At 37.7% G+C, this 25,114-nt stretch overlaps 1 protein-coding gene and 1 non-coding gene across 2 annotated transcripts in view; one reads left to right on the top strand and one right to left on the bottom strand.

Annotated features, from left to right (window-relative positions):
* The window catches only part of LOC115518698 (translation initiation factor IF-2-like), a 75,739-nt gene extending 61,620 nt beyond the window's left edge, over nt 1-14,119 (top strand). Inside the window, exon 3 of the mRNA XM_030322255.1 lies at nt 13,127-14,119. Coding sequence (XP_030178115.1) covers nt 13,127-13,174 — 48 coding nt within the window. The 3' untranslated portion in view covers nt 13,175-14,119. The remainder of the gene's footprint in view (nt 1-13,126) is intronic.
* Nucleotides 14,120-21,864: 7,745 nt separating this feature from the next.
* LOC115519573 lies at nt 21,865-21,971 on the bottom strand. Its single transcript, XR_003970573.1, has one exon. It is a non-coding gene; the product is annotated as a U6 spliceosomal RNA (small nuclear RNA).
* Nucleotides 21,972-25,114: the final 3,143 nt, after the last annotated feature.

A 25,114-nucleotide genomic window follows, 5' to 3' on the forward strand; every position in this document is an offset into this window, starting at 1 on the left:
TAGACTTGTTGATAGTTAATATTTTTGCTTTATGTAATAATAGGTAGTAGTAGTAGTTTGCCCAAAGTTATCTGTGCACTTTTTTTTATTATAGAAGTCCTCTTATCCATCACTATCTGATCTTCTATAGTGTACTGTTATTTGAAAAAGTTGGTTAAAGCAGGAAATAAAAATGATACATACATATCATAAGCATTTTATTTTAGCTTAAAACAAACAAATGTACACCAATTTTTTGATGTGTTAAGTATCAGTCTGCTAAGAGTTCTTCATCCTTTTGACATTAATGACACCTTGTGATGCATTGCTTGCAGCTTCCAATTACAGTTTTTCTATGTGAAGTGAGAATTCTTAGAGATTTGAAGCAATGAGTATAGGCTCCTCCTAGATTTTTAATTTTTCTCCAAGCTTATTTATATGTCTCATCCACACTTAATTTGATAGTTTTTCTTTTTTTTCTTTTCTTTTTAACGTTTTATTTATTTTTGAGACAGAGACAGAGCATGAACAGGGGAGGGTCAGCGAGAGGGAGACACAGAATCTGAGACAGGCTCCAGGCTCTGAGCTGTCAGCACAGGGCCCGACGCGGGGCTCGAACTCACGGACCGCGAGATCATGACCTGAGCCGAAGTCGGCCGCTTAACCGACTGAGCCACCCCAGGCGCCCCAATTTGATAGTTTTTCAAACGATTTATATCAGTCTTCCAGAACCTTCAATTTAGTTTTCACAGCAACTTTTTCAATATTCATAGTTTGTTAATGTATTTAATATTTCATTATAATTATGTAATTGTAGTTATGGCAAAACTGACATTAAGTAGGTTTGGAAACAAATAGATCAGATTTGGTGTGGTATAGTGGGAGCAGAGATGTACCAGTGTTCAACCAGGGGTATTAGTACATTGTAAAGGAGATGGAGAGTATCAGTTGACTTGTCACGTTAAGAGGTAAAAGGATGCCTTTTTTTCTTTTCTTTTTGTTAAACTTCTATGTGTAATATAAAGCAAACTGCAAAGTCTTTAAGGGTATAACTTAAATTTTTACACAGTGAACACACCCATATAACCATTACTCAGATCATGATGATAAAACAGTACCAGTTTCTTTCCCACTACTATTTCTTTCCTATCACTCTTCTGACCTCTGTCACTATATTAGAAGTTTTGCTCATTTATGAACTTCATATAAATGGAATCCTAGAGCATGTACTCTTTTGTATCTGACTTTTTTTGCTTAGCATGGCTTTTGAAATTGATCCATGTTATATCAGTAGCTTGTTCTTTTTCATTGTGGTATATAGTGTTCTACTTTGTGACTACATTACAATTTATCCATTCTCTCATTGATGTGTGTCATTGATGTATGTTTAGGTTTGTTTCTGGTTTGGGTCTGTTACAAATAATGCTGCTTTAAACATTTTTGTACATGTCTTTGGTGCATTTATACATGCATTTTTTGTTGAGCATACATTTATGAGTGGGACATCTGGTCATAGGGTATGCTCGTGTTTAGCCTTGGTAGATTTTACAAAATGGATTTTTATACTTTAACAATATGTGAGAACCAGTGGCTTCATTTCCCCAGTGGCCTTTTAAATTAAGAAACTTTATTAGTATTTATTTGTATCATTTTGTTTATGTGTGTATTTGGTTATTGAAAATATTGTAGGGGCACCTGGGTGGCTTGGTCAGTTGAGCTCTAACTCTTGACTTTGGCTCAGGTCATGATCTCATGGTTCATGGGTTGGAGCCCCGCTTCGGACTCCGTGCTGATAGTGTGGGCCTACTTGGGATCCTCTCTCTCTCTCCCTCCCTTTCTCTGCCTCTCCCCCATTCCCTCTCTCTCTCTAAGTAAATAAATAACTTAAAAAAAAAAACCCCACCATTTAACCTAAGAAGTTTAACATTGAATGTTCATAATATTGTACATGTTCTTCTTTCTAATGTCCTCTTGCTTTTCAAGGTAAATACTGTTCTAATTTTTTTGTTTTTTTACTCTTTGTGCTATCTTTGCAGTCATTTTATCAGATATATGTGTGTCTTAATAATATATTGTCTCGTGTTGATTATATTTGAATTTTTTAAAAAAGATCATGCTGTAATCTGGGAATTGATTTTCTTTAAAAAAATTTTAATGTCCATATTGTTGCATAGTTTTAATTGACTTGCTTCATTTAGCGAATACATCAAAATTGATTCACTCTTCCATTGATGACATGTGGGCTGTTTCTATTTCTTACTGTTGTGAGTTCCACATGTTTACTGGTGTATCATGAGCAAGAATTTCTCTTGGTACTTTGGAATGTAATTTCTGGATCATAGGGTTGATAAATGTTTTACTTTACAAAATAATGCCTGTATTTCAAAGAAGTTATACCAGTTTACACTCCTACCAGCAGTGGATGAGAGATGAGATTTTTTTCCGTATGAGAGTATTTTAAATTAGGATCTCAATACTTTGAGTTATAGGACTATTTAGATTTTCTGTTTTTTGCATGTATCTGTCTGGTTTTCAAGAAATTTGTTACCTGGGACACCAGGCTGGCTCAGTCGGTAGAACATGCAGCTCTTGATCCTTGGGGTCATGATTTCAAGCCCCATGTTGGGTGTAGAGATTACTCAAAAACCTTAAAAAAAATTTGTTACCTGAATTTTCAAATGAATTCACATGAGATTGTATGTATTTTTGCCTTACATTTTTAATGTTTGTGAGATCTATACTGATTCTTCTTTTAAATTCCTAATGGTATTTGTACTTTAGTTTTTTTTTCCTTTACCAGTATTTCTAGAGATTATTGGCTGGGTCAAGAAACCAATTTTTTCTCTGATAATATTTTTTCTTATTGCAGTAAAATTTTAAAAAATTATGGTAAAATACATATAACATAAAATTGGCCATATTAACCATTTTAAAATGTATATTTCAGTGACATTAAGGACATTCACATTGTTGTGCAACCCTCATCACCATCCATCTCCAGAACTTTATCATCTCCGACTGAAACTGTACCCATTAAGCACTAATTCTCCATTATACTCACCCCACAACTATCATTCTTCTTTCTGTGAATTTGACTGATCTAAGTATTTTATATTATATAAGTAGAATCACACAATATTTGTTTCTTTGTGCTGACTTATTTCACTTACTGTAATGCAAGGCTTATGCATGTTGTAGCATGTGTCAAATTTCCTTCCTTTTTAAGGATGAATAATAGTGCATCTTTTTTTTTTTTTTAACATTTATTTTTGAGAGAGACAGAGCATGAGCGGGGGAGGGGCAGAGAGAGAGAAGGAGACACAGAATCTGAAGCAGGCTGCAGGCTCTGAGCAAGCTGTTAGCACAGAGCCCGATGCGGGCTCGAACCCACAAACTGAGATCATGACCTGAGCTGAAGTCGGATGCTCAACCGACTGAGCCACCCAGGCACTGCAGTCTGTCTTTTTTTGTTGTTTCTGGTTGTTTTTTTTTTTAATTTTTTTATGTTTGCGAGAGAGAGAGAAAGAGAGACAGAGCATGAGCAGGGGAGGGGCAGAGAGAGAGGGAGACACAGAATCTGAAGCAGGCTTCAGGCTCTGAGCTGTCAGCACAGAGCCTGATGTGGGCCTCGAACCCACAAACTGTGAGATCATGACCTGAGCTGAAGTCGGATGCTTAACTGACTGATCCACCCAGGTGCCCCAATAGTCCATCTTTCATAATTTTTATCTCAAGTATGGGCACATAATAATTCACGTTAAATACTTATTAATTGATCAGTTAATATAGTTTTTAAGTTGGGGTATTAGAAATCCCTGTTTCTATATGCATGGAATCTCCTTTTAAGGATTAAAATCAGTGAATAAAGTTGCTCTTAATTGCCTTGTTTTGTTTTTGCCTAATAGTTGCCTCCATTCCCTTGAGCCGCTTGCACATCTGTGCTTTAGGGAGACGGAAGGAATGGAATTTCCGTGTGTAGGGGGGTGAGGATGAAGTGATCAGTATTGTTTAAAACTATTATTGAAGAATTTACACAGCTGAGGATAATTTGGCTTGATTGGGTTTGGGTTACAGCCACCTGCATGAGGAAAAGGGTACAGACAACTCTAACCACCCAGCCAGCAGTGAAATGGGAAGAGATAAACACATATGTATTCCTACTCTGCTCCTTTTGAGTTCCCTCTACTCCCACACTTACACCTGCCACTGATGACTAATGTTAAGCAATTTGGAGGGTCCTGTGTCTTTTAATAGTAGTAAAGAAAAGTTGTGGTATCACATGGTTTCTGATTTTCCACTTAGAATGCATTTTATTTTATTTTAAATTTATTTTTAATGTTTATTTATTTTTGACAGAGAGAGACACACACAGACAGAGCACGAGCAGGGGAGGGGCAGAGAGAGAGGGAGACACAGAATCTGAAGCAGGCTCCAGGCTCTGAGCTATCAGCACAGAGCCCTATGTGGGGCTCAAACTCACAAACTGTGAGATCATGACCTGAGCCGAAGTTGGATGCCTAACCGACTGAGCCACCCAGGCGCCCCTAGAATGCATTTTAAATTTCCAGAAATTTGGGGTGCCTGGCTGGCTCAGTTGGAAGAACATGTGACTCTTGATCTCGGAGTTGTGAGTTCAAGCCCCACATTGGGTGTAGGGATTACTTAAATAAATAAACTTAAAATAAATTTCCAGAAATCCTGTTTTGTTCCAATATCCAATTCTGTGTTGTTCCAAATCGAGATATTTATTTGTTTGTTTGTTTGTTTATTTATTTATTTATTATTTTGGTGTTTATTTATTTTTGAGACAGAGAGAGCATGAGCGGGGGAAGGGCAGAGAGAGAGAGAGAGAGAGAGAGACAGACACAATCTGAAGCAGACAGAGCTGTCAGCACAGAGCCTGACGCAGGGCTCTAACTCAAAAACTGTGAGATCATGACCTGAGCTGAAGTCAGACACTTAACCAACTGAGTCACCCAGACACCCCTATTTATTTATTTTTTTTAAAGAATTTACTGATTTTGAGACGCCTGGGTGGCTCAGTCGGTTAAGTGTCTGACTTCAGCTCAGGTCATGACCTCGCGCTTTCTGAGTCAAGCCCACTTCAGGCTCTGTACTGACAGCTGAGAGCCTGGAGCCTGCTTTGGATTCTGTGTCTCCCTCTCTGCCCCTCCTCCTCTCTCACTCCGTCTGTCTCTCTCTCTCAAAAATAAATAAACGTTAAAAAATTTTTAAAAAAGAATTTACTGTTTTTCTTGGGGCACCTTGGTGACTCAGTTTATTAAGCGTCTGACTTTCGCTCAGGTCATGATCTTACAGTTTGGGTTCAAGACCCTCCTTGGGCTCTGTGCTGACAGCTCAGAGCCTAGAGTCTGCTTCTGATTGTGTCTCCCTCTCTCTCTGCCCCTCCCCCCCCTCTCTCTCTCTCTCTCTCTCTCTCTCTCTCTCTCTCTCAAAAATAAACATTAAAAAAATTGCTTTTCATAATTTACTGGTTTTTGTAAATGAAAATTTCATTTTCCAAAAGAAAACTTATGGTGGTTAGGCCTTATAATAATGGGAAAGTGTTTTTTTTTTTAAATTTTTTTTTTTTTTCAACGTTTATTTATTTTTGGGACAGAGAGAGACAGAGCATGAACAGGGGAGGGGCAGAGAGAGAGGGAGACACAGAATCGGAAACAGGCTCCAGGCTCTGAGCCATCAGCCCAGAGCCCGACGCGGGGCTCAAACTCACGGACCGCGAGATTGTGACCTGGCTGAAGTCGGACGCTTAACCGACTGCGCCACCCAGGCGCCCCAATAATGGGAAAGTTTTTAATTAGAGTGGCGTATTGATTAGAAAGTGCCAATGAGTAAAGACATTTATTAAGAAAACAGATTTGGGGGCACCTGGACAGTTCAGTCGATTAAGTGTCTGACTTCAGCTCAGGTCATGATCTCGCGGTTTGTGGGTTCGAGCCCTGTGTAGGGCTCTGTGCTGACAGCTCAGAGCCTGGAGCCTGCTTCGGATTCTGTGTCTCCCTCTCTGTGCCCCTCCCCTGCTCATTCTCTCTCTCTCTCTCTCTCTCTCTCTCTCTCTCTCTCTCAAAAGTGAATAAACATTAAAAAAAATAAAAAAAAAGACTTATACTCACCTTCACTTTTTAAAAATAATTTATTTTACCATTTTATTTATTTTTTAAATTTACATCCAAGTTAGTTAGCATATAGTGCAACAATGATTTCAGGAGTAGATTCCTTAATGCCCCTTACCCATTTAGCCCATCCCCCCTCCCATGACCCCTCCAGCAACCCTCTGTTTGTTCTCCATATTTAGGAGTCTCTTATGTTTTGTGCCTGCCCCTGTTTTTATATTATTTTTGCTTCCCTTCCCTTATGTTCATCTGTTTTGTATCTTTTAATTTTTTTTAATGTTTATTTATTTTTGACAGAGAGAGAGAGAGACAGAGCATGAGCGGGGGAAGGGCAGAGAGAGAGAGAGACAGAATCTGAAGCAGGCTCCAGGCTCTGAGCTGTCAGCACAGAGCCCGATGCGGGGCTCAAACCAACAAACCATGAGATCATGACCTGAGCCAAAATCAGTCGCTTAACCAACTGAGCCACCCAAGCTCCCCAAGACTGACCATTTTGAATTTGCTTTACTATCTGATAAGAAGTAGCAAATTAATATAAACATCCAGATTTAATATTTAAAAATTTTCTTTACTAGTTTCTCCACATTTCAAACTTTAATTAATATAATATGGTATTCCAGGGCGCCTGGGTGGCTCAGTCGGTTTTTTCTTTGGCTTTTTTCTTCTAGTTTTTATAGAAGAGAAATTTTAGATTCTTGAGTTTCATGTATGGTAAAATACACAAATCTTAAGAGTAAATAAAGCTCAATGAATTTTTACATATGTATGCACCCATGTGAAGACAACCTGGATCAAGATCTAGAACATTTGCCTTCTCAGAAAGTTCCCTCATGTTTGTTCTCAAAGGGACACCCTCCCTCCAGAAGTAACCATTATTCTGATTGCTATCACCAGATAGTTTTTGCCTGTTCTTGTGCTCATTTGCTTCACTTTTATTTTTTTATTTTTAAAAAATGTTTATTTACTTTTGAGAGAGAGGGAGAGGGTGTAAGCATGCACACAAGTTGGGGAGGGGCGGAGAGAGGCAGGTCCAGCCTCTGAGCTATCAGCTCAGAGCCCTACTCAGGGCTCGAACCCACAAACTGTGAGATCATGACCTGACCTGAAGTCAGACACTTAACACTTAACACTTAACTGACTGAGCCACCCAAGGCACCCCTTCCCACCTTCACTTTTTATTTATTTATTTATTTATTTATTTATTTAAAATCCAAGTTAACATATAGTGTAATAATGATTTCAGGAATAGAATTTAGTGATTCATCACTTACATGTAACACCCAGTGTTCATCTCAACAAGTGTCATTCTTAATGCCCATCACCCATTTAGCCCATCCCCCCACCCAACACCTCACCAGCAACCCTCAGTTTGTTCTTTGTATTTAGGAGTCTCTTATGGTTTGTCTCCTCTCTGTTTTTATCTAATTTTTGCTTCCCTTCCCCTATATTTATCTATTTTGTTTCTTAAATTCCCTATATGAGTGAAATCATATGATTTGTCTTTCTCTGACTTATTTTGCTTTAGCATAACAAATACACTCTAGTTCCATGCACGTTGTTGTAAATGGCAAGATTTCATTCTTCTTGATTGCCCACCTTTACTTTTAAAAGATGGTTTTGCTAGATATAGAATTATTGCTTGACAGTTTTTTCTTTCAGCATTTGAATATGTCATTTCACTCACTGTCTTCTGACTTTCCTTGTTTCTAATGAGAAATCAGCAACTAGTTATATTGTTGTTTCCTGGTAAATGATGAGTTTGTTTTTTCTTGCTTCTTTCAAGATTTTCTGTTTTGGGCTTTCATCAGTTTTACTATATATCTAGGTATGGAACTCTGTGTTTATTGTAGTTGTAGTTCATTGAGCTTCTTGAGTCTGTAGATTAATTTTGAAAAATATATCAGTTTGCATTGTTTTTGGTCCTTATTTCTGTCCTTTCTCTCCAATTCTGGAACTCCTAAGTTGTGTATATTATACTCGATGTTGTTCCATAGGTCTCTGGGCTTTGATTTTCTTTATTCTTTTCTTTTCAGATTAGATATCAAGTTTTCTGATTTTTTCCCCCCTTATACTCCAGTGTTCATCTCTAGAGTTTCTATTTGTCTCTTTTTTATGATTCAATCTTTTTATTGATATTTCCTGTTTGGGACATTGTCTTCATATTTTTCTTTAGTTCTTTAAAGTAGTTGGAAGATTTTGTTTAGTTTGCATTTGGTCCTACTTAGGGACATTTTCAGTTCCATGAGAGGTTTTATTTCCCTCTTCAGTTTGGGTCATACTTTCCTGCATCTTTACATGTCTCATAAATTTTTGTTGAAACTAGACATTTTACATAATATATTGTAGCAACTTTGGATTCTGGTTTGTTTTTTCCTTTGGGAGTTTTTTTTTGTTTTATCGTCAGGACTAAATCTGTGGAATGTTTCTTCCCAGTGTGTGGCTGGTAATATCTGCTCGGGTTGTTTTTGTTTTGTTTTGTTTTTATTTTTTTTAAGAGTGTTTTCCTGGAATCACACCTATATCCATATGGCTTAGTGGTCAGTTAACCATTTGTCAAAGATTGTGCTAAACACATGTGAGCTAGTAGGGCTACCACTCTGTGCCAGTAGATCTTTGTGTGTGTTAGGGAGCTCCTTTTAAAATCTGCTCAGACTTTTACTTTCCACTGAGCCCTCTCCTGTTTCTTCTTCCTGTGTGTACAGGCTCCTAGTAGGTCCTCTCTAGTCTCTCTAGTGTGGCTATGTGAGCACTTATCCTTTATAGTCTTGTTTCCAGATTTCCCTTTTAAATTCTGTCTAGTCTGCTGGCCCATTGCTTGTACCAACCAAGACAGCATCCTTCGGCCCTTTGCCACCAAGAATACACATTGTTACTGACAATGCTGATGGGCGTGGAGTTCTGTGCTTTGACTCAAATGGAGTCAGCCCTCTCTGTGAGTGAAGCTGCTAGTTTTTATGGCTTTCCTCACCTTGGTAGAACTACTTTCCCACTGATGTGGGGTAATGGGAACAGCCTTAGGCAGTAATGCCATGGACTCTCGCTTTTCTTACCCCAAGTTCAGTAGGTTTTCATGAATAACCACAGAGAAGGTAGCATTTGAGAAAAGACCTGAAGGAGGTGAGGAACTATTTCATGTAGATAGGTATCTAGGGATGAACATTCCTGACACAGGGAGAACCTCAAGGGCCTGAAGGTGAGAACATATCTAGGATATAAAAGGGGCAACAAAGAGGCCAGTATGGCTAGATGGAGTACTGGAGGGAGAGAATAGTAGGAAATTATGTCAGAGAGATAAAGAGAGGATTGGGACAGGGTACTAGAACAGATAAGACCTTTTAGGCTACTTACTGTAAGGACTCTGATTTTTACTTTGAATGAAATGGGGAGCAGCTGGAGGGCTTTGAGCAGCAGATTTGAGACACAGTTTGTCTTAAATTTTAAAAGCAGCTAAAGTGAAATGGAAGCTGGAGAGTGGCATGATAGAAGACTCGGGATGCCAGTTAAGAGACTGTTACAGTCCTGATGAGAGCAGTGTAGGGGAGAAATGATTGTGGCTTAGATGAGGCTATAGCAGGAGAGGTAGTGAGAAATGGTTCAATTCTGGTGTATTTTATTTTTAAATTTAACTATTTGAGAGAGAGAGAGAGAGCCTGATCAGGGGAGGGGCAGAGAGAAAGGAAGAGAGAGAGAATCCCAAGCAGGCTCCATGCTATCAGCACAGAGCCCAACGTGGGGCTTGAACTCACAAACCATGAGGTCATGACTTGAGCCGAAATCAAGAGTCGGATGTTTAACTGACTGAGCACACAGGTGCTCCAATTGTGATGTATTTTAAAGGTAGAAAAGATGGGATTTCTTCTGGTAGATTGGAGGTGGAGAGTGGACAGATTCAGATCCCTTATTTCAATGGAATTTTCTTGCATATTATCTGTAAATGCTTTTTTGTTTCCTTTATTGAGTTCTTTATTTTCTGAGTAGTCCCTGTATTGATCCTAATTATCCTTAGATTGGGTCATTTTAGTGCTCTAATATTCTTTTCTTTTCTTTTTTTTAATTTTTAAATATTTATTTATTTTTGAGAGAGACAGAGACAGAGACAGAGCATGAGTGGAGGAGGGTCAGAGAGAGAGGAAGACACAAAATCTGAAGCAGGCTCCAGGCTCTGAACTGTCAGCAGAGAGCCCGACACAGGGCTCAAACTCGTGAACCATGAGATCATGACCTGCCTGAGCTGAAGTCGGATGCTTAACCAACTGAGCCACCCAGGAGCCCCTCTAACATTGTTTTCTAGTTGCAATCTCTTTTTTCTTCTTAAGGCTTTGCTCCATTCCATTTTTTCTATTTTCATCTGTACTTTTGAAAGTTTTATTTAAGGAATCCCTGTAGCCAACATGGGGCTCAAACTCATGACCCTGAGATCAGGAGTCACATGTTCTTGTGACTAAACCAGCCAGGCGCCCCGATTTTCATCTGTACTATTCTGTTTCTTGCTGTTTCTGACTTCTTATTGGATCTATAATGGTGTTGTTTTGATTTTTAGTTTTTCTTTAGTTTTGCAATCTACTTTCTTTCATTCTTTTTTTAAAAATTTTTTTCAATGTTTATTTATTTTTGAGAGACAGAGCATGAGCAGGGGAGGGGCAGAGAGACAGCGAGACACAGAATCCAAAGCAGGCTCCAGACTGACCCGTCAGCACAGAGCCTGACATGGGGCTCGAACCCATGAACGGTGAAATCATGACCTGAGCCGAAGTCGGACACTTAACCGACTGAGCCATCCAGGCACCCCTCATTCTATTTTTATCATTTATTTTCTAGCTCTTATTTTATTGAATCCCATTTCTTGAAGTATTCAACTTAGTATTCAAGGGAGAATCCGCTTTTGGTTTTGGGGGGTTATATTGTTTCCCTGATTTGTTTCTTCCTCTGCTGCATGGTAATTTCCTCTCTCTTGTTATCTCTTTTGTTATAGATTTTATAGTTACTATGTTTTTTTTTATCTTCTTTATGTTTTATGTGGACAGCTGTGTTCACAATTTTCGTTTGTAATTACAGAGTATGGATGAAAATATCTTTGATATGTTTCCCACCTTATTTGGGACCTATCCCCACCAAACCCTGCTCATCAGCTACAGTTAGTTGTTGACTTTTGCTTTCATCCTCTTTTCTTTAGGCTGAGGACATGAGGGTAAAGAAGAGCTTGCCATTGAAGAGTTTAATCCTTTGCAGTAGATCTAAATTCTGTTCTTTCTTCTAAAATCTCATAAAATGTTTTCTCTCAGGCCCACTCTATCCAGTGGTAAATTCCACGTACTTTCACAGGCTTTGACTGATTCTCCCAATTTGACTCAATTCTCTGAAAGATAGTAAGCTCCTGAGGTTCACCCTATCTTTCCTCAAGTCCTATAGTGGTTTGTAGAGAATCTTACTCTTGGGATGTAAGTGACATGACATACTAGTTGTAGGTGTACAGTCTAATAACGCAGTACTTATATATATTGCAAATTGATCACCACAATTAGTCCAGTTAATATCTGTCACTGTACGAAAATTTTCTTCTTGTGATAAGAACTTTCAAGATCCACTCTTCTAGCTACTTTCAAATATGGAATATGGTATGAACTAGTCATCTTGCTGTATGTTACTTCCCTGTGACTTATGCATCTTTTAACTAGAAATTTGTACCTTTTGACCCCCTTCACACATTTTCCCACCCCCTCTGCCGCAGGTAACCACTAATCTGTTCTCTGTGTCCACAGAGGCTCTTACTTTTGGTGGATTTTTTTAAACTTTACCACAGCTGTCTACTTATTCCTTCCTTCTCCTCCTTCCACATTGGAGAGTATTTCACAGAGGGTTGCTCTCATTTCCTTCTTGGGTTGCATTATGTAAAATGTTTTTCCTATCATGTGTCTAGGTGTAAGAGTTCTTTGATCCTCATCATGCTTTCTTTACCCCAAAATCTTAGGCATGTATTTTTTAAAGTTAAGTAATACAGAAGAAAATAGCATTTTGTATCTTTACAACTTATAGAAGCTTCTTGCACTATGGAATAATCCAAATTTTGATGTTTCAGTTTTTATTAAAATTGCTTTGTTCTTTCCCCATTCACCCACCCCCTTCCCCAGTTTTCTTGCAGCTGTATTTGAGCTGGGATGCCTGAAGAGAAGTTAGATAGAGGAAATCCTAGAGGCAGAAAAAGATCCTTGATTTGGGCAGGAAGAGCAGGTGATGAGAAAGGTCTTAGGGAGTGACAAGAGATAATATTTTAGTTTGTGAAGCAGAGATGAGGATAAGACTTTTGAGATAGATACAAAAGATAAGAGTTAGACAACTTTTTTTCCTGAACTAAGGAGATGTTCTGATTCTAAGATTAAAGTTTCTTTTTCTTTAATTCCAGTATAGTTAACATACAGTGTTGTATTAGTTTCAGGTGTACAATATAGTGATTCAACAATTCCATACATCATCCAGTGCTCATGACAAGCGCGCTCCTTAATCCCCATCCCCTATTTCACCTATCCATGCCCACCTCCCCTCTGGTAACCATCAGTTTGTTTTCTATAGTTACGAGTCTATTTTTTGGTTTGTCTCTTTCTCCAAGATTAAAGTTTCTCACAGACTAAAATATTGCTTTTTATGGCTACATTCTTTCTAGAGTACTATTCTTTTTTTTTTTTTTTTTTTTTTTTAATGTTTGTTTTTGAGAGAACGAGTAGAAAGTGAGCAGGGTTAAGGGTAAAGTGAGAGGGAGACAGAATCCCAAGCAGGCTCCACGATTTCAGCACAGAGCCTGATGTGGGGCTTGAACTCATGAACTGTGAGATCATGAACTGAGCTGAAACCAAGAGTCAGATGCTTTACCAACTGAGCCACCTAAGTGCTCCTAGAGTACTTTTAATAGCCAGTTTTCTTTAGAAAAAATACAAACTAAATTCTGTGGTATCGGTTAGAAATTTTGTACAGATGGCTGTTACTGTAACAGTGAATGTGTTTGTGTGTTTTCCCTCCAGAATCTCCCTGGAAAAAGAGACATGAATGTCTGCGATGATATTTCCTGACAAGTTGATAGAAGAGAAGGAAAGGAGATCAACAGCTAGTGAGCAGAATTTCAGATAACCAGGATTTAGTATTTATCATCTCCAACTACAGACTTCCATTGCCTACTTTTAAATCAGAGAGAACTACAGTCAGAACCCAGACAAGGCAAAAGGATATTTTTCATCTGTATTTTTTGAGATCAAAGAAATCACAATGTCTAGGAAACAAAACCAGAAGGGTAAGATTACATGTGGGCATAAATTGTTAAAAGCATAGTTATGAAATAATGGTATATATATTTTTAAAAGGTTCTCTTAATGTGTTTTGAATGGTCATATTTTCCCTCACCCAATGCAATACTACTGATAGGTATAACTTATCTCCTTGTCTTGACTGCCATTAATTTTAGAAGAGTATACAACATTCACAACTTAATCTGTTGTCTCTTTAAGTATTTGTAGATATTAGAGTATAGTTTTGTGTGTTACTAGTTTGGGAATTAACTCATATAACAATTGCTTTTCTACTTTTATATTAAATTGGGATATATTTGCCAGAAAGCCAACTGCGTCTAGGAAATGCACTCTCTGGAGTATGAACACATGTTAGGGGGCATGGTGGGAGATAACTTACTGCAGGATATTCTATATCTGATGAGTTGATTCTTTCATTGGAGACAGGAAATGAAGCAAGAGTAAGTGCTTCCAGTTTTAGATTCCTTCTTTAGCTTTCCTTCCAGGATTATTACTCTAGCTTCTTGTCTAAAGTAAAATATAAGATTCAGAGAATCAGAAATACCAAGAATAGTTATGAGAAGGGGAAAGACAATAGAGACTCCATAAAATCACTTTTTCAACTTTTTTAGAAGAGCTGGAAAAATGCAAAGGAACAAATTTAACAATAGCACTAGAACTATTTATTATACATAACTGGAATATATTTGTTAAAAGAATGACCGTAGCTATCCTGGCTTTTTTCCGCCTCATTCAATTTAATTTTAAATTTATTTATTTATTAAAAAAAATTTTTTTTTTACTGTTTATTTTTTATTTTTGAGACAGAGACAGAGCATGAACAGGAGAGGGGCAGAGAGAGAGAGGGAGACACAGAATCTGAAACAGGCTCCAGGCTCCGAGCTGTCAGAACAGAGCCCAATGTGGGGCTCGAACCCACGAACTGTGAGATCATGACCTGAGCTGAAGTCGGACGCTTAACCAACTGAGCCATCCAGGCGCCCCAATTTTAAATTTAATGTTCTTTAATTCAAAACAAAGCTATAGATTCAAGTGTCATGTGTTGAATATGAAGGAAATGCTTTTATTTTTTAATTTTATTTATTTTAATGGGTTTATTTATTTTTGAGAGACAGAGCAGGGGAAGGGCAGAGAGAGAGGGAGACACAGAATCCGAAGTAGGTTCCAGCTCTGAGTTGTCAGCACAGAGCCTGACATGGGGCTTGAACCTACGAACTGTGAGATTGTGACTTAAGCCGAAGTCAGATGCTTAACCGACTGACTGAGCCACCCAGGCACCCCTATGAAGGAAATGCTTTTAAACTTAATTTTGACCTGGTAGTTCAAAAACCTATTTCTAAGAAAATAATGTACCAGAGCTGCTTGTGTTTGTGAAAGCTGTAGTTTCATTGTATAGTAAATCTATATAAAGGAAATCTGAGTTCTAAGGAATGGTTAGATTACTAAGGAAACTGAACTGTTTTACGCAGTGAGATTATCCACTGAAAAGTTTTTATAATCAAAGTTTGTTTCTTCTTAATCATCATGATTCAGTTTGCTTTCTTCCTAGTTATGCTGGAAACATGGAGTATCTGTTTTCCTCCGACAAATGAGAAATACAATAGTAAAAATAGGACTCTAGACTTTAAAATAAAACAATTTCTTCTAAAAAGTTTAGCATTTAATTTTTCCTTAAAAAGTTAACTTCAGCAGATTGCTTTGACCTTGTTAAAACTAGAGTCTTTGTTTAATTCATGTCTGTGTTTTTCCAGAACTGGAAGAAAGATTCATTGCTTTTTTGTAATTGCTATCTAATTACTATAAAATGAATTTAGATTTTTGACCATATCATAGGTATTAAGTGCTAACAAATTTTGATTGAACGTAGCCTGAATTAAAACTTAGTTGGAAACAAAAGAAAGCTTATTTGTTGTTAGGACTTTCTCTGAAGTAAATCTGTATGTATAATCTATTTGAATAAAAAAAGTACAAAATATTTATATAATTTTATTTCATGTATTCATTTATATATTTAAAATTTGATTGTTGTGGGCTTTGTTAGTCCAAATAATTATACTGACTCTATAAACTTAGCTTTTAAAACATCAAAAAGAGAGCTAATATGGTAGTTTTTGTTTTCTAGTGATACTCATTTACAAAGAGTCATTTTATTTATTATTTTTTAAAGTTTATTTATTCTTGGTGGGGGGAGGGACAGAGGGGGCGTAAGAGAGAGAATCCCAAGCAAACTCTGCACTGTTAGTGCAGAGCTTGACACAGGGCTCAAACTCATGAACCGTGAGATCATGACCTGAGCTGAAATCAAGAGTCAGACACTTAACCGACTGAGCCACCCAGGCGCTCCACAAAGTGTCATTTTATAATGAGTTATGGAAACATGGTCTATTGTGGAATGAAAACATTTTCCTTTTGTCAGTGATACATGTAAATTTCTTATTTAATGAAATATTTAGTGGAGTTAAACTTGGAATGGCTTAAATTAAATTAAGGTCAATTTCACTTACAACTATTGATTGTTCCTTTTAGCCATCCTGGCAGAAATCAGTTAGATTAGTGCTTCTCAGAGTACGGACTGATATCTCTCTGTGCATTGGAGAAATATTTAGAAATGGAGAGTGTCTAGAAACTTATGGTGATTTGACAGTCTGCAACATCCAAGCCCTTATCAAAACAGTTTTATTGAGGTATAATTTAAATACCATAAAAATCACCTTTTATAAATGTGCAATTTGATTATTTTTCAGTAAATTTATGCAGCTTTGCAGCTATCACTACAATCCTGTTGTAAAATATTTTTCTAACCCCAGAAAGTTCTTTATTACCTGCTTACAATCAGTTCTTGCTCCCAACCCCAGTTCCAGGCAAACACTGATCTACTTTGTCTCTTGAGTTTTACTTTTTCTATAGATTTCATATAAACAAATTAATACAATATAGTTTTGTGTCTGCCTTCTTTTACCTAGTGTAGTGTTTTTGAGTTTCATCAGTTGTTGACTATATCAGTAGTTTGTTCCTTTTTACTACTAAGTAATATTAAAGTTATGAAAAGGAAAAACTTTTTTCTTTTACAGTCTGCTACTCATAACACTTTTGTAACCAGATGATGGGTGTTTTTCCCACACTGACCAATTCTCTGATACTAGCAGATGTCCTACAATTCGATTAAGTTCTGGTACCACCTACCAGGAGTTAGTGTTTGATCCCACAGGTTAAGGCCTCAGTCCCACAAGATTCCCTTACTTCAGATGCCAATGGCAAGAAGGTCCCCACGTTACTGACACTTTGGTCCAACCTGGCTGCAAATGAGCAGTTTTCACGACTCCTCAGGTTCAGTAGCTCACAGAATCCAGGAAACACTTATATTCACTGGTTTATTAGATGGCAGAGGATATGATAAAAGATACAGATGAACAGCCAGATGAAAAGCCAGGTGAAGAGCTACGTAGGTGGGGTCTGGAAAGTTCCCAAACACAGGAGTTTTTCTGTCCCTGTGAAGTTGGGGTGTGCCCCTCTCCCGGCATGTGGATGTGTTCCCCAACCCAGAAGCTCCTGAAATCACCATACTTTAGGGATTTTAATGGAGGCTTTATCACCTGTGCATGATTATTAACTCTAGCTCTAGCTCTGCTTCGCTCCTGGAGTAAAGTGTGTGAGGCTGAAAGTTCCAAGCTTCTAATCATGGTTTGATCTTTCTGGTGACCAGTCCCATACTGAAGCTATTCAGGAACCTACCAAAGTTGCTTCATTAAAGTAAAAGATGTCCCTGGGGCGCCTGGATGGCTCAGTCAGTTGAGCGTCCGACTCTTGGTTTTGGCTCAGGTTATGATCCCAGGGTCGTGGGATTGGGCCCTGCATTGGGCTCTGAGCCAGGTGTGGAGCCTGCTTGGGATTCTCTCTTTCATTCTCCCTCTGCCCCTCTGCCCTGCTCGCATGTGTGCTCTCCCCTTCTAAAAATAAAAAATTAAAAACAAAAACGTAAAAAACCCAGAACAATTCTCTTTAAAAAAAATATAATAAAAACAGAATAAAAGACGCTTCTATCACCCAGGAAATTCCAAGGGAATTAGGAGTTCTGTGTCAGGAGTTGAAGTCAAAGACCAAATATTAGAACAAAAGATGGTCCTAGCACCTTTATTGCCTAGGAAATTACAAAGGTTTTAGGAGCTCTAGCCACGAGCTGGGGATGAAGATAAAAATATTTATTTCCGATTATGTTACAATATCACAGATTATATCACATTTTGTTTATCCATTCAGCTGTTGATTATTCATTTGGATTATTTCTGGTTTTAGCTATTATAAATAATTATAAAGTTTGCTCACAAGTCTTTATATAGGCATATGTTTACATTTCTCATGGAGACGTACCTAAGAGTAAAAATGTGTAATTTTCAAAGAAAAGTGCCCAAACTGTTTTCCGAAATGGCTCATACCATTTACAGTCCCACCAAAAATATATATGGATTTCAGATGTGCCATATCCTTGCCAACACTTGGTATGGTCAGTCTTTTTTATTATAGCTATTTTACTGGGTGTGGAATGGTATCTCGTTATGGTTTTGATTTGGGTTTCCTTAGTGATTAATGATGTTGACTATCATTTCATGTGATTATTAGCTATTGTGTTATCTTTCTGGTGAAATGTCTGTCCAAATTCATTACTCACTTTTTCGTTGAGTTGTTGGTCTTACTATTATTGTGTTGTAAGAGTTATATATTATGGATACAAGTTCTTTATCAGGTACATGATTTTTGAATATATTCTCCCAGCCTGTGGTCTTGTCTTTCTGTTTTCTTAATAATCTCTTTTAAAGAGTAAAATTTTTTTTTTAATGTTTATTTCTGAGAGAGAGAGAGAGAGAAAGAGAGAATGTGGGAGAGGGGCAGAGAGAGAGGGGGACAGAGGGTCCGAAGTGGGCTCCGTGCTGACAGCAGAGCCTGATGTGGGGCTTGAACTCACGAACTGTGAGATCATGACCTGAGCCAAAGTTGGTCGCTTAACCAATGGAGTCCACCCAGGTGCCCCTCTTTTAGCCTTTTTTTTTTTAATGTTTATTTACTTTTTTTTTTTTTTTTTTGAGAGAGAGAGAGAGAGAGCTAGCCAGCGTGAGTGGGGGAGGGGCAGAGAGAGAGGGAGACACAGAATGCAAAGCAGGCTCCAGGCTCTGAGGTGTCAGCGCAGAGTCCAATGCAAGGCTCGAACTCACAAACTGTGAGATCATGATCTGACCTGAAGCTGGACGCTCAACCAACTGAGCCACTCACGCCCCTTAGCTTTTTATTTATTTATTTTTTTAAGTGGATAGTTAAGGTAATGTATTAACTCTGGATTCTTTATATTCTTGAGGGTATTTTAAAAATAATTAGCTTGGACATAAATTGAGGCATCTACCTCTCTGCCTGTCCCATGTGTACAGTCACAAATGTATCTGCACATTTTTTTTAATTCTAATTTTTATTTTTTATATTTAAATAAATATATATAAATTATATATAAATATATTTTATATATTAAAATATATTTATATATTTTATATATTTATAAAATATATTTATATATTTAAATATATAAAATATATAAATATTTTATATATTTATATAGGGGTTGTCCCTGCATCTGCAGTGTTTATTGGTCAGCCAGTGATTTGGAATGAGGTTTTGCTAAACATCTCAAATGCATAAGCTCTGATCCTCTGCTGACTGAACCATATGGGTTGAGGAGGATGTTCAAAGTTCAGGCAGTTCTTAAGTTTGTTTTCACTTTTACTTTCCACTGGCCTCCTGGGTTTCCCTGTGCATGTGCGTAGTTTCTCATTTAGCTAGGAATGTGTAAAGAGCTAATCTAGCTTTTCTGTGTTTTTTTCCAGGATTTCCCTGTTAACTATCCTACTTATTTACCACTCACTCAACCAAGACTCCAGCTTCAGGCTAACAAAGCAATGAGTTATTTTTATTCATTTCCAGCTGAGTTCTCTACTTGAGCTTGACAGAGCTGTGGAGTTTTGCCTTCCTCTCTAGTTAGCCTTCTTTGGCAATAAAACTGCAGATTTTTATGGCCAGCCCTGCTCTGGTAAAGCCGTTGTTCTCCACAAAGCTGGAGATAGGTGAATGGGATCAGTCCTAGGCAAGAAGCATACAGACTTCATTGTTCTTACTTAAGGCTCTAGCAATTTCTCAATTTGTCATGTGCCTTTGGTTGAATTCTAGAGCCCTGAAATGGTTGTTGTTGACAGTCCTGTTCAGTTTAATACTTGTGTTTTCAGGAGAGGACTTGCCAATCTCTTCACACCACTCTCAAGCGCAGTTTTATTGTTTTATAAAAGCATTGGTCCTCAAAGATTAGAGATTAACAAAATAAAAACAACAACTAGTTCTTTATCCCTGATGGTTTGAATAGCTCTGAATTAAATAGTGGCAACAGTGGGCAGGTCTTTAGACCCTAAGTGGCCTACTAGTTCATGTGGCCTACTAGTTAATTAGGTAAAAAATGCTTCTGCCAAAAATCTCTTGTGGGCCTTACCCTTGGATTACTTGAACTGTTTGTTGGGCAACCAAATGTTGAAAATCATGAGCTAAATAAAAGAACTTTTGGGTAGAACCCATAGCAAATATTTGAGAACCTGTTAGGTTCATAATATGAAGTTATAGTGAGATAAATAAGCATAGTTTTTACCTTTACATCTGACTGATGTCTGAATCCAGCACTAGATGAAAGAAAGCCAACTCTGGGGTAATCCAAGGTTGGGAGTAGGTTTAGTTCTGAATCCCACAGATTACTTATGATCCTAATTTTCTCTATAAATAGCCTTCAGAGACTAAAGAAGGATAAGACTGAACGATTATAATAACTTGAGTGTATCTCAGAATCATTCTGGAAATTAAAAAAAATTTTTTTTGAATCACTATCTCTGGGGATGGTACATTAGACTCTTTTAAACAATCACATTTGCTAATATTTTTCTAGACCTAAAAATCATGTTTGCCTGTCCATGTGTGACTGTATTTATCAAGTTACAGTGATAAGAGCAGATTCACAAGTATTGTACTTTTTTTGTTGACTTCATTTCACACTTAACTTTGCTTCTCTCTCTTCCTCTTTTCCCACTTGTAAAACTATTCAGCTACAAAACACCTTCACATTTGATAGTTAAACCTCTGAAACATTAAAATAGCTGACTTGAATTTCATAGTTGATCATGCATGAACAATTAATTTCTCTATCCCAGTACTATAATATTGCTTAATTGTTTCACTACTTACAAAAAGTTTTTTTAAGGTTTGTTTATTTTTGAGAGAGAGAGAGAGAGAGCACGTACACACACGTGAACAGGGGAGGGGCAGAGAGAGAGAGACAGAGGCACAGACTCTGAAGCAAGCTCCAGGCTCTAAGTGGTCAGGACAGAGCCTGATGCAGGGCTTGAACCCACAAATCATGAGATCATGACCTGGGCCAAAGTCAAACACTTAACCAACTGAGCCACCTAGGTGCCCCGCTTTACTACTTTTTGTTTTATACAGAACTGCCTAAATGTCTCTCTCTTTCCTCTTCCCTCCCCAACTGTTTTTCATTTCACAAAACTGAAACCCTGTATCCATTAAACAATAACTCCCTACTCTCCTTATCCTAGTCCCTGGAAACCACCGTCCTACTTTCTGCTTTCTGTCTCTGTGAATTTGACTACTCTTGATAACTCATACAAATGGAATCACATAGTATTTGTCCTTTTATGACTGGCTTATTTCACTAAGGATAATGTCAGAGTTAATCCATGTTGTAACGTGTCAGAATTTCCTTCCTTTTTAAAGCTGAATAATATTCCATTGTATGTATGTATTATATTTTGTTTGCTTATCTGTAGATGGGCACTTGAGTTGTTTCCACTTTCTGACTATTGTAAATAATGCTGCTGTGAACTTGGGTGTACAGATATCTTTTGAAATCCCTGATCTCACTTCTTTTGGGTATATAGCCAGAAGGGAATTGCTGGATTTACAGTAATTCTGTGATTTGGGGAGGAACTGCCATTTTGTTTTCTGTAGCAGAGGTACCATTTTACATTCCCATCAGCGGTGCACAAGGGTTCTGGTTTACCTACATCTTCTCCAACACATGTTGTGTTCTGTTTGCTTTTTAAATAGCTTCCCTAATGGATGTGAGGACTTCCTTTTCAAGAGAAGATCTACAGGGGCATCTGCGTGGCTCAGTCATTTAAGCGACTGACTCTTGGTTTTAGCTCAGGTCATGATCTCACAGTTTTTGGGCTCAAGCCCCACATGGGGCTCTGTGCTGTCACAGTGTGGAGCCTGCTTGGGATTCTCTCCCTCTCTCTCTGCTCTCCTGCGTGCGCTTTCTCTCTCAAAATAAATAAACTCAAAAAAGAGAAAAAAAGAGAAGAGGTAAAAACTGCTTTTATTTTTTATCTTGAAATTTTTATTATTTATTTTTAACATTTTTTTTTTTTATGGACCACTTCATGGATTTGCATGTCTTACTTGTGTGGAGGCCACACTAATCTTCTCTGTAACATTCCAGTCTTAGTATATGTGCTGTCAATGTGAGTACTACAAACTATAAAGTCATAGAATTTGTATTTTTATTTTTTTTTAATTAAAACCATATTTCTGAGAGAGAGAGAGAGAGAGAGACAGGATTCTAAGTGGGCTCTGCACTGACAGCAGCTAATCCGATGAGGGGGTTGAACTCACAAACCATGAGATCAGGACCTGAGCCGAAGTCCGACGCTCAACCAACTGAGCCACCCAGGTGCCCCTGAAGTCATAATAACTATTGGAACTGACTTCTTTATTCTTTCTGCCTCCCACTTCATCTGCTATACCTATAAACATTCACTGTTAAACTCTGAGCCTGTTGGGATAATAACTGGGTTTTATTCTTGTTTGTCTTTCTGACACCTGGCTCAGTACCTTAGTACACTGTAGACTATCTAGAAACAAATTTTGTTAAAATTTTAAAAATATTTCAGATTTTTTTCTTTTTTAAATAAATTATTTCTTAAAATTTTTAATTACAAATTTTTTATTGAATTATGGTTGACACTCATTATTATGTTAGTTTTAGGTGTATAACATGGTGATTTGAAATTATACAGCTCTGTGCTCACCACAGGTGTAGCTACCATCTGTCACCCTGCAACACTGTTAACAATACTATTGTCTATATTCTCTGTGCTATACCTTTCATTCCCATGACGTATATATTTCATATCTGGAAGTAATTTATAATGTTAATTAACTACAGAGCTAGGAACCTATGGTAGGCTGAATAATTCTTCTTCCCCCGTTTCCAAGATACCCATATCCTAAATGCTGTGGGTGTTACCTGTATGGATGGCCAAGACTTGGCAGATGTGATTAAAGATCTTCAGATGGAGAGCTTATCCTGGATCATCCAAGCAAGGCCTAAATGCAATCACAAGTATCCTTATAAGAGGGAGACAGAAGGAGATTTCAGATAGAAGAGAAGGCATTATAACTATGAGGGTAGAGATTGGAGTGATATGGCCATAAGCCAAGGAATGCCTATATACCCACCAGCAGTTGGAAAAGGCAAGGGACAGATTCTTCTCTAGAGCCTTCAGAGGAGTGTGGCCTTGCCGTTACTTTGATTTCAGTCCAGTGAAACTGATTTTGGACTTGTGGGCTTCAGAACTATGAAAGAGTAAATTTCCATTGTTTGAGCCACCAAGTTTGTGGTAATTTGTTATAGCAGCCATGGGAAACTAATACAGAACCGAAGCACGTCTTTGGGTCTTTTAGTTCATTGGGTTCAACCACGGTTCTTTTTTTTTTTTTTAATTTATTATTATTTTTTAAACTTTTTTTCTTTAATGTTTATTTTTGAGAGAGAGAGAGAGAGAGTACAAGCAGGGGAGGAGCAGAGAGAGAGAGGGAGAGACAGAATCTGAAGCAGGCTCCAGGCTTTCAGCACTGAGTCTGACGCAGGGCTCGAGCTCACGAACTGTGAGATCATGACCTGAGCCAAAGGTGAATGCCTAACTGACTGAGCCACCCAGGCGCCCCAACACAGTTCTTTTTGTTGAAAGTCATTTACTCACTCTTAATATACTTTTCTAATGTCATCTCTTTTTAGAAATTCAATAAAGAGGACATTTTATTTTAGGCTCTAGCTGACTGTTCTACAAAAGGTATCTGGAAATAATTGGCCATGTATTTCTTTTTCCCTTCCTTTTAGGAGTAAAATATCTAATATATCTAAAATATCTAATAATAAGGTGGGAAAGAAGTAAGTAAATGTGGTTTGTCTTTCTACCCTCGGCAATTAAAAAAATAGGTTATTCTTAGAATCAATTTAAGTTTTTTCTTACACTTCTCATTTATATGCTTCCTACAAAAAAAAAATCTTCCCAAGTTTTTCTAATGTATCATTTTCAAAATTAGTCCAAGAGAGTTGGTTTGGTGCATGCAAGAATCCATTAGACTAAAGACAGGGAAGATAAACATTTTGAAGGGAGAGTAACAGGCAATTACCTGGGTGATGCAAAGAGGATAGAGCAGTTGAGAAGCCAATGGTGACAAACTCCTGGAGCCAAGAGGACAGTGATTGATGTTAAGGGCCTTCTGGATTGTAAGCGGGGACTTGTGACCCCCCACCCTTTGCTCTGGCATAGGACCCCAAGAGACTGAGTCCTAGTAGTAAAAATGAGTGGAAATAGACTCACCTTTGTAGGAATTGCAACTTAGTTTCAAATTATTTCAGTACCTGAAATTGGTTTGAGGTAACTGGGTGCCTTGGTACAAAGCAAACAGATCCTCTCTGGAAATCCTCACAGATTATTTTCACTATCAGGTTTTTAAATAGATTATTTAGTACACACACACACAAAAAATAGTTAGAACATAAGAGGATGAAACAATAAATACGGAATAAGAAACATTAGACAATAGAACAAATTCACAGGAGATCCAAATATTGTAGTTACCAGATTTAAAATAACTATTCTTGGGGAGCCTGGGTGGCCCAGTTGGTTGAGCATCTGACCTTGATTTTGGCTCAAGTGATGATCCCAGGGTGGTGAGATAGAGCCCTGTGTTGGGCTACACACTAGTGTGGAGCCTGCTTAAGATATTCTCTCTCCCTCTCCCTCTCCCTCTCCCTCTCCCTCTCCCTCTCCCTCTCCCTCTCCCTCTCCCTCCCTCCTTCCCTGTCCCCCACTTGTGCTCACTCTCTCTTTCTAAAATAAACAAAATAACTGTTCTTAAAAAAAAATTCTTAAAATGTTCAAGGAAATAAAGACAACTTGGAGAAGTTCAGCAGCCAACTGGAAAACTATTTTGTAATGCATATTTTAGAGCTGGGAAATGTAGTAATTGAAACTAAGAACTCAATGTATGGTTTTAAAAACAGATTGATAGTATCTGAGAAGAGTCAGTGAATTAATTGCAGGATAAGTTAGAAGAAACTAAATGATATGGAAATTCAAAAGATTAGGAAATACAGAAGAGGAAGTAAAAAACATAGAGGCTACAGGGATAGGTATGCCATACATGTAATGGGAACCCCAGAAGAAAGAGAATAATGTAGAGTATTTGAGGAGATATTGTTGATAACGTTCCAAAATTCATGAAAACCATCAAGCCACAGATTCAAGAAGTGCTAGAAATCACTAGCAGAATAAATATAATAAAGAAATCCACCTAGGAACATCATAATAAAATTTTGAGGGA

The sequence above is a fragment of the Lynx canadensis genome, chromosome B4 (assembly GCF_007474595.2).
Source record: "Lynx canadensis isolate LIC74 chromosome B4, mLynCan4.pri.v2, whole genome shotgun sequence".
Lineage (NCBI taxonomy): Eukaryota > Metazoa > Chordata > Mammalia > Carnivora > Felidae > Lynx > Lynx canadensis.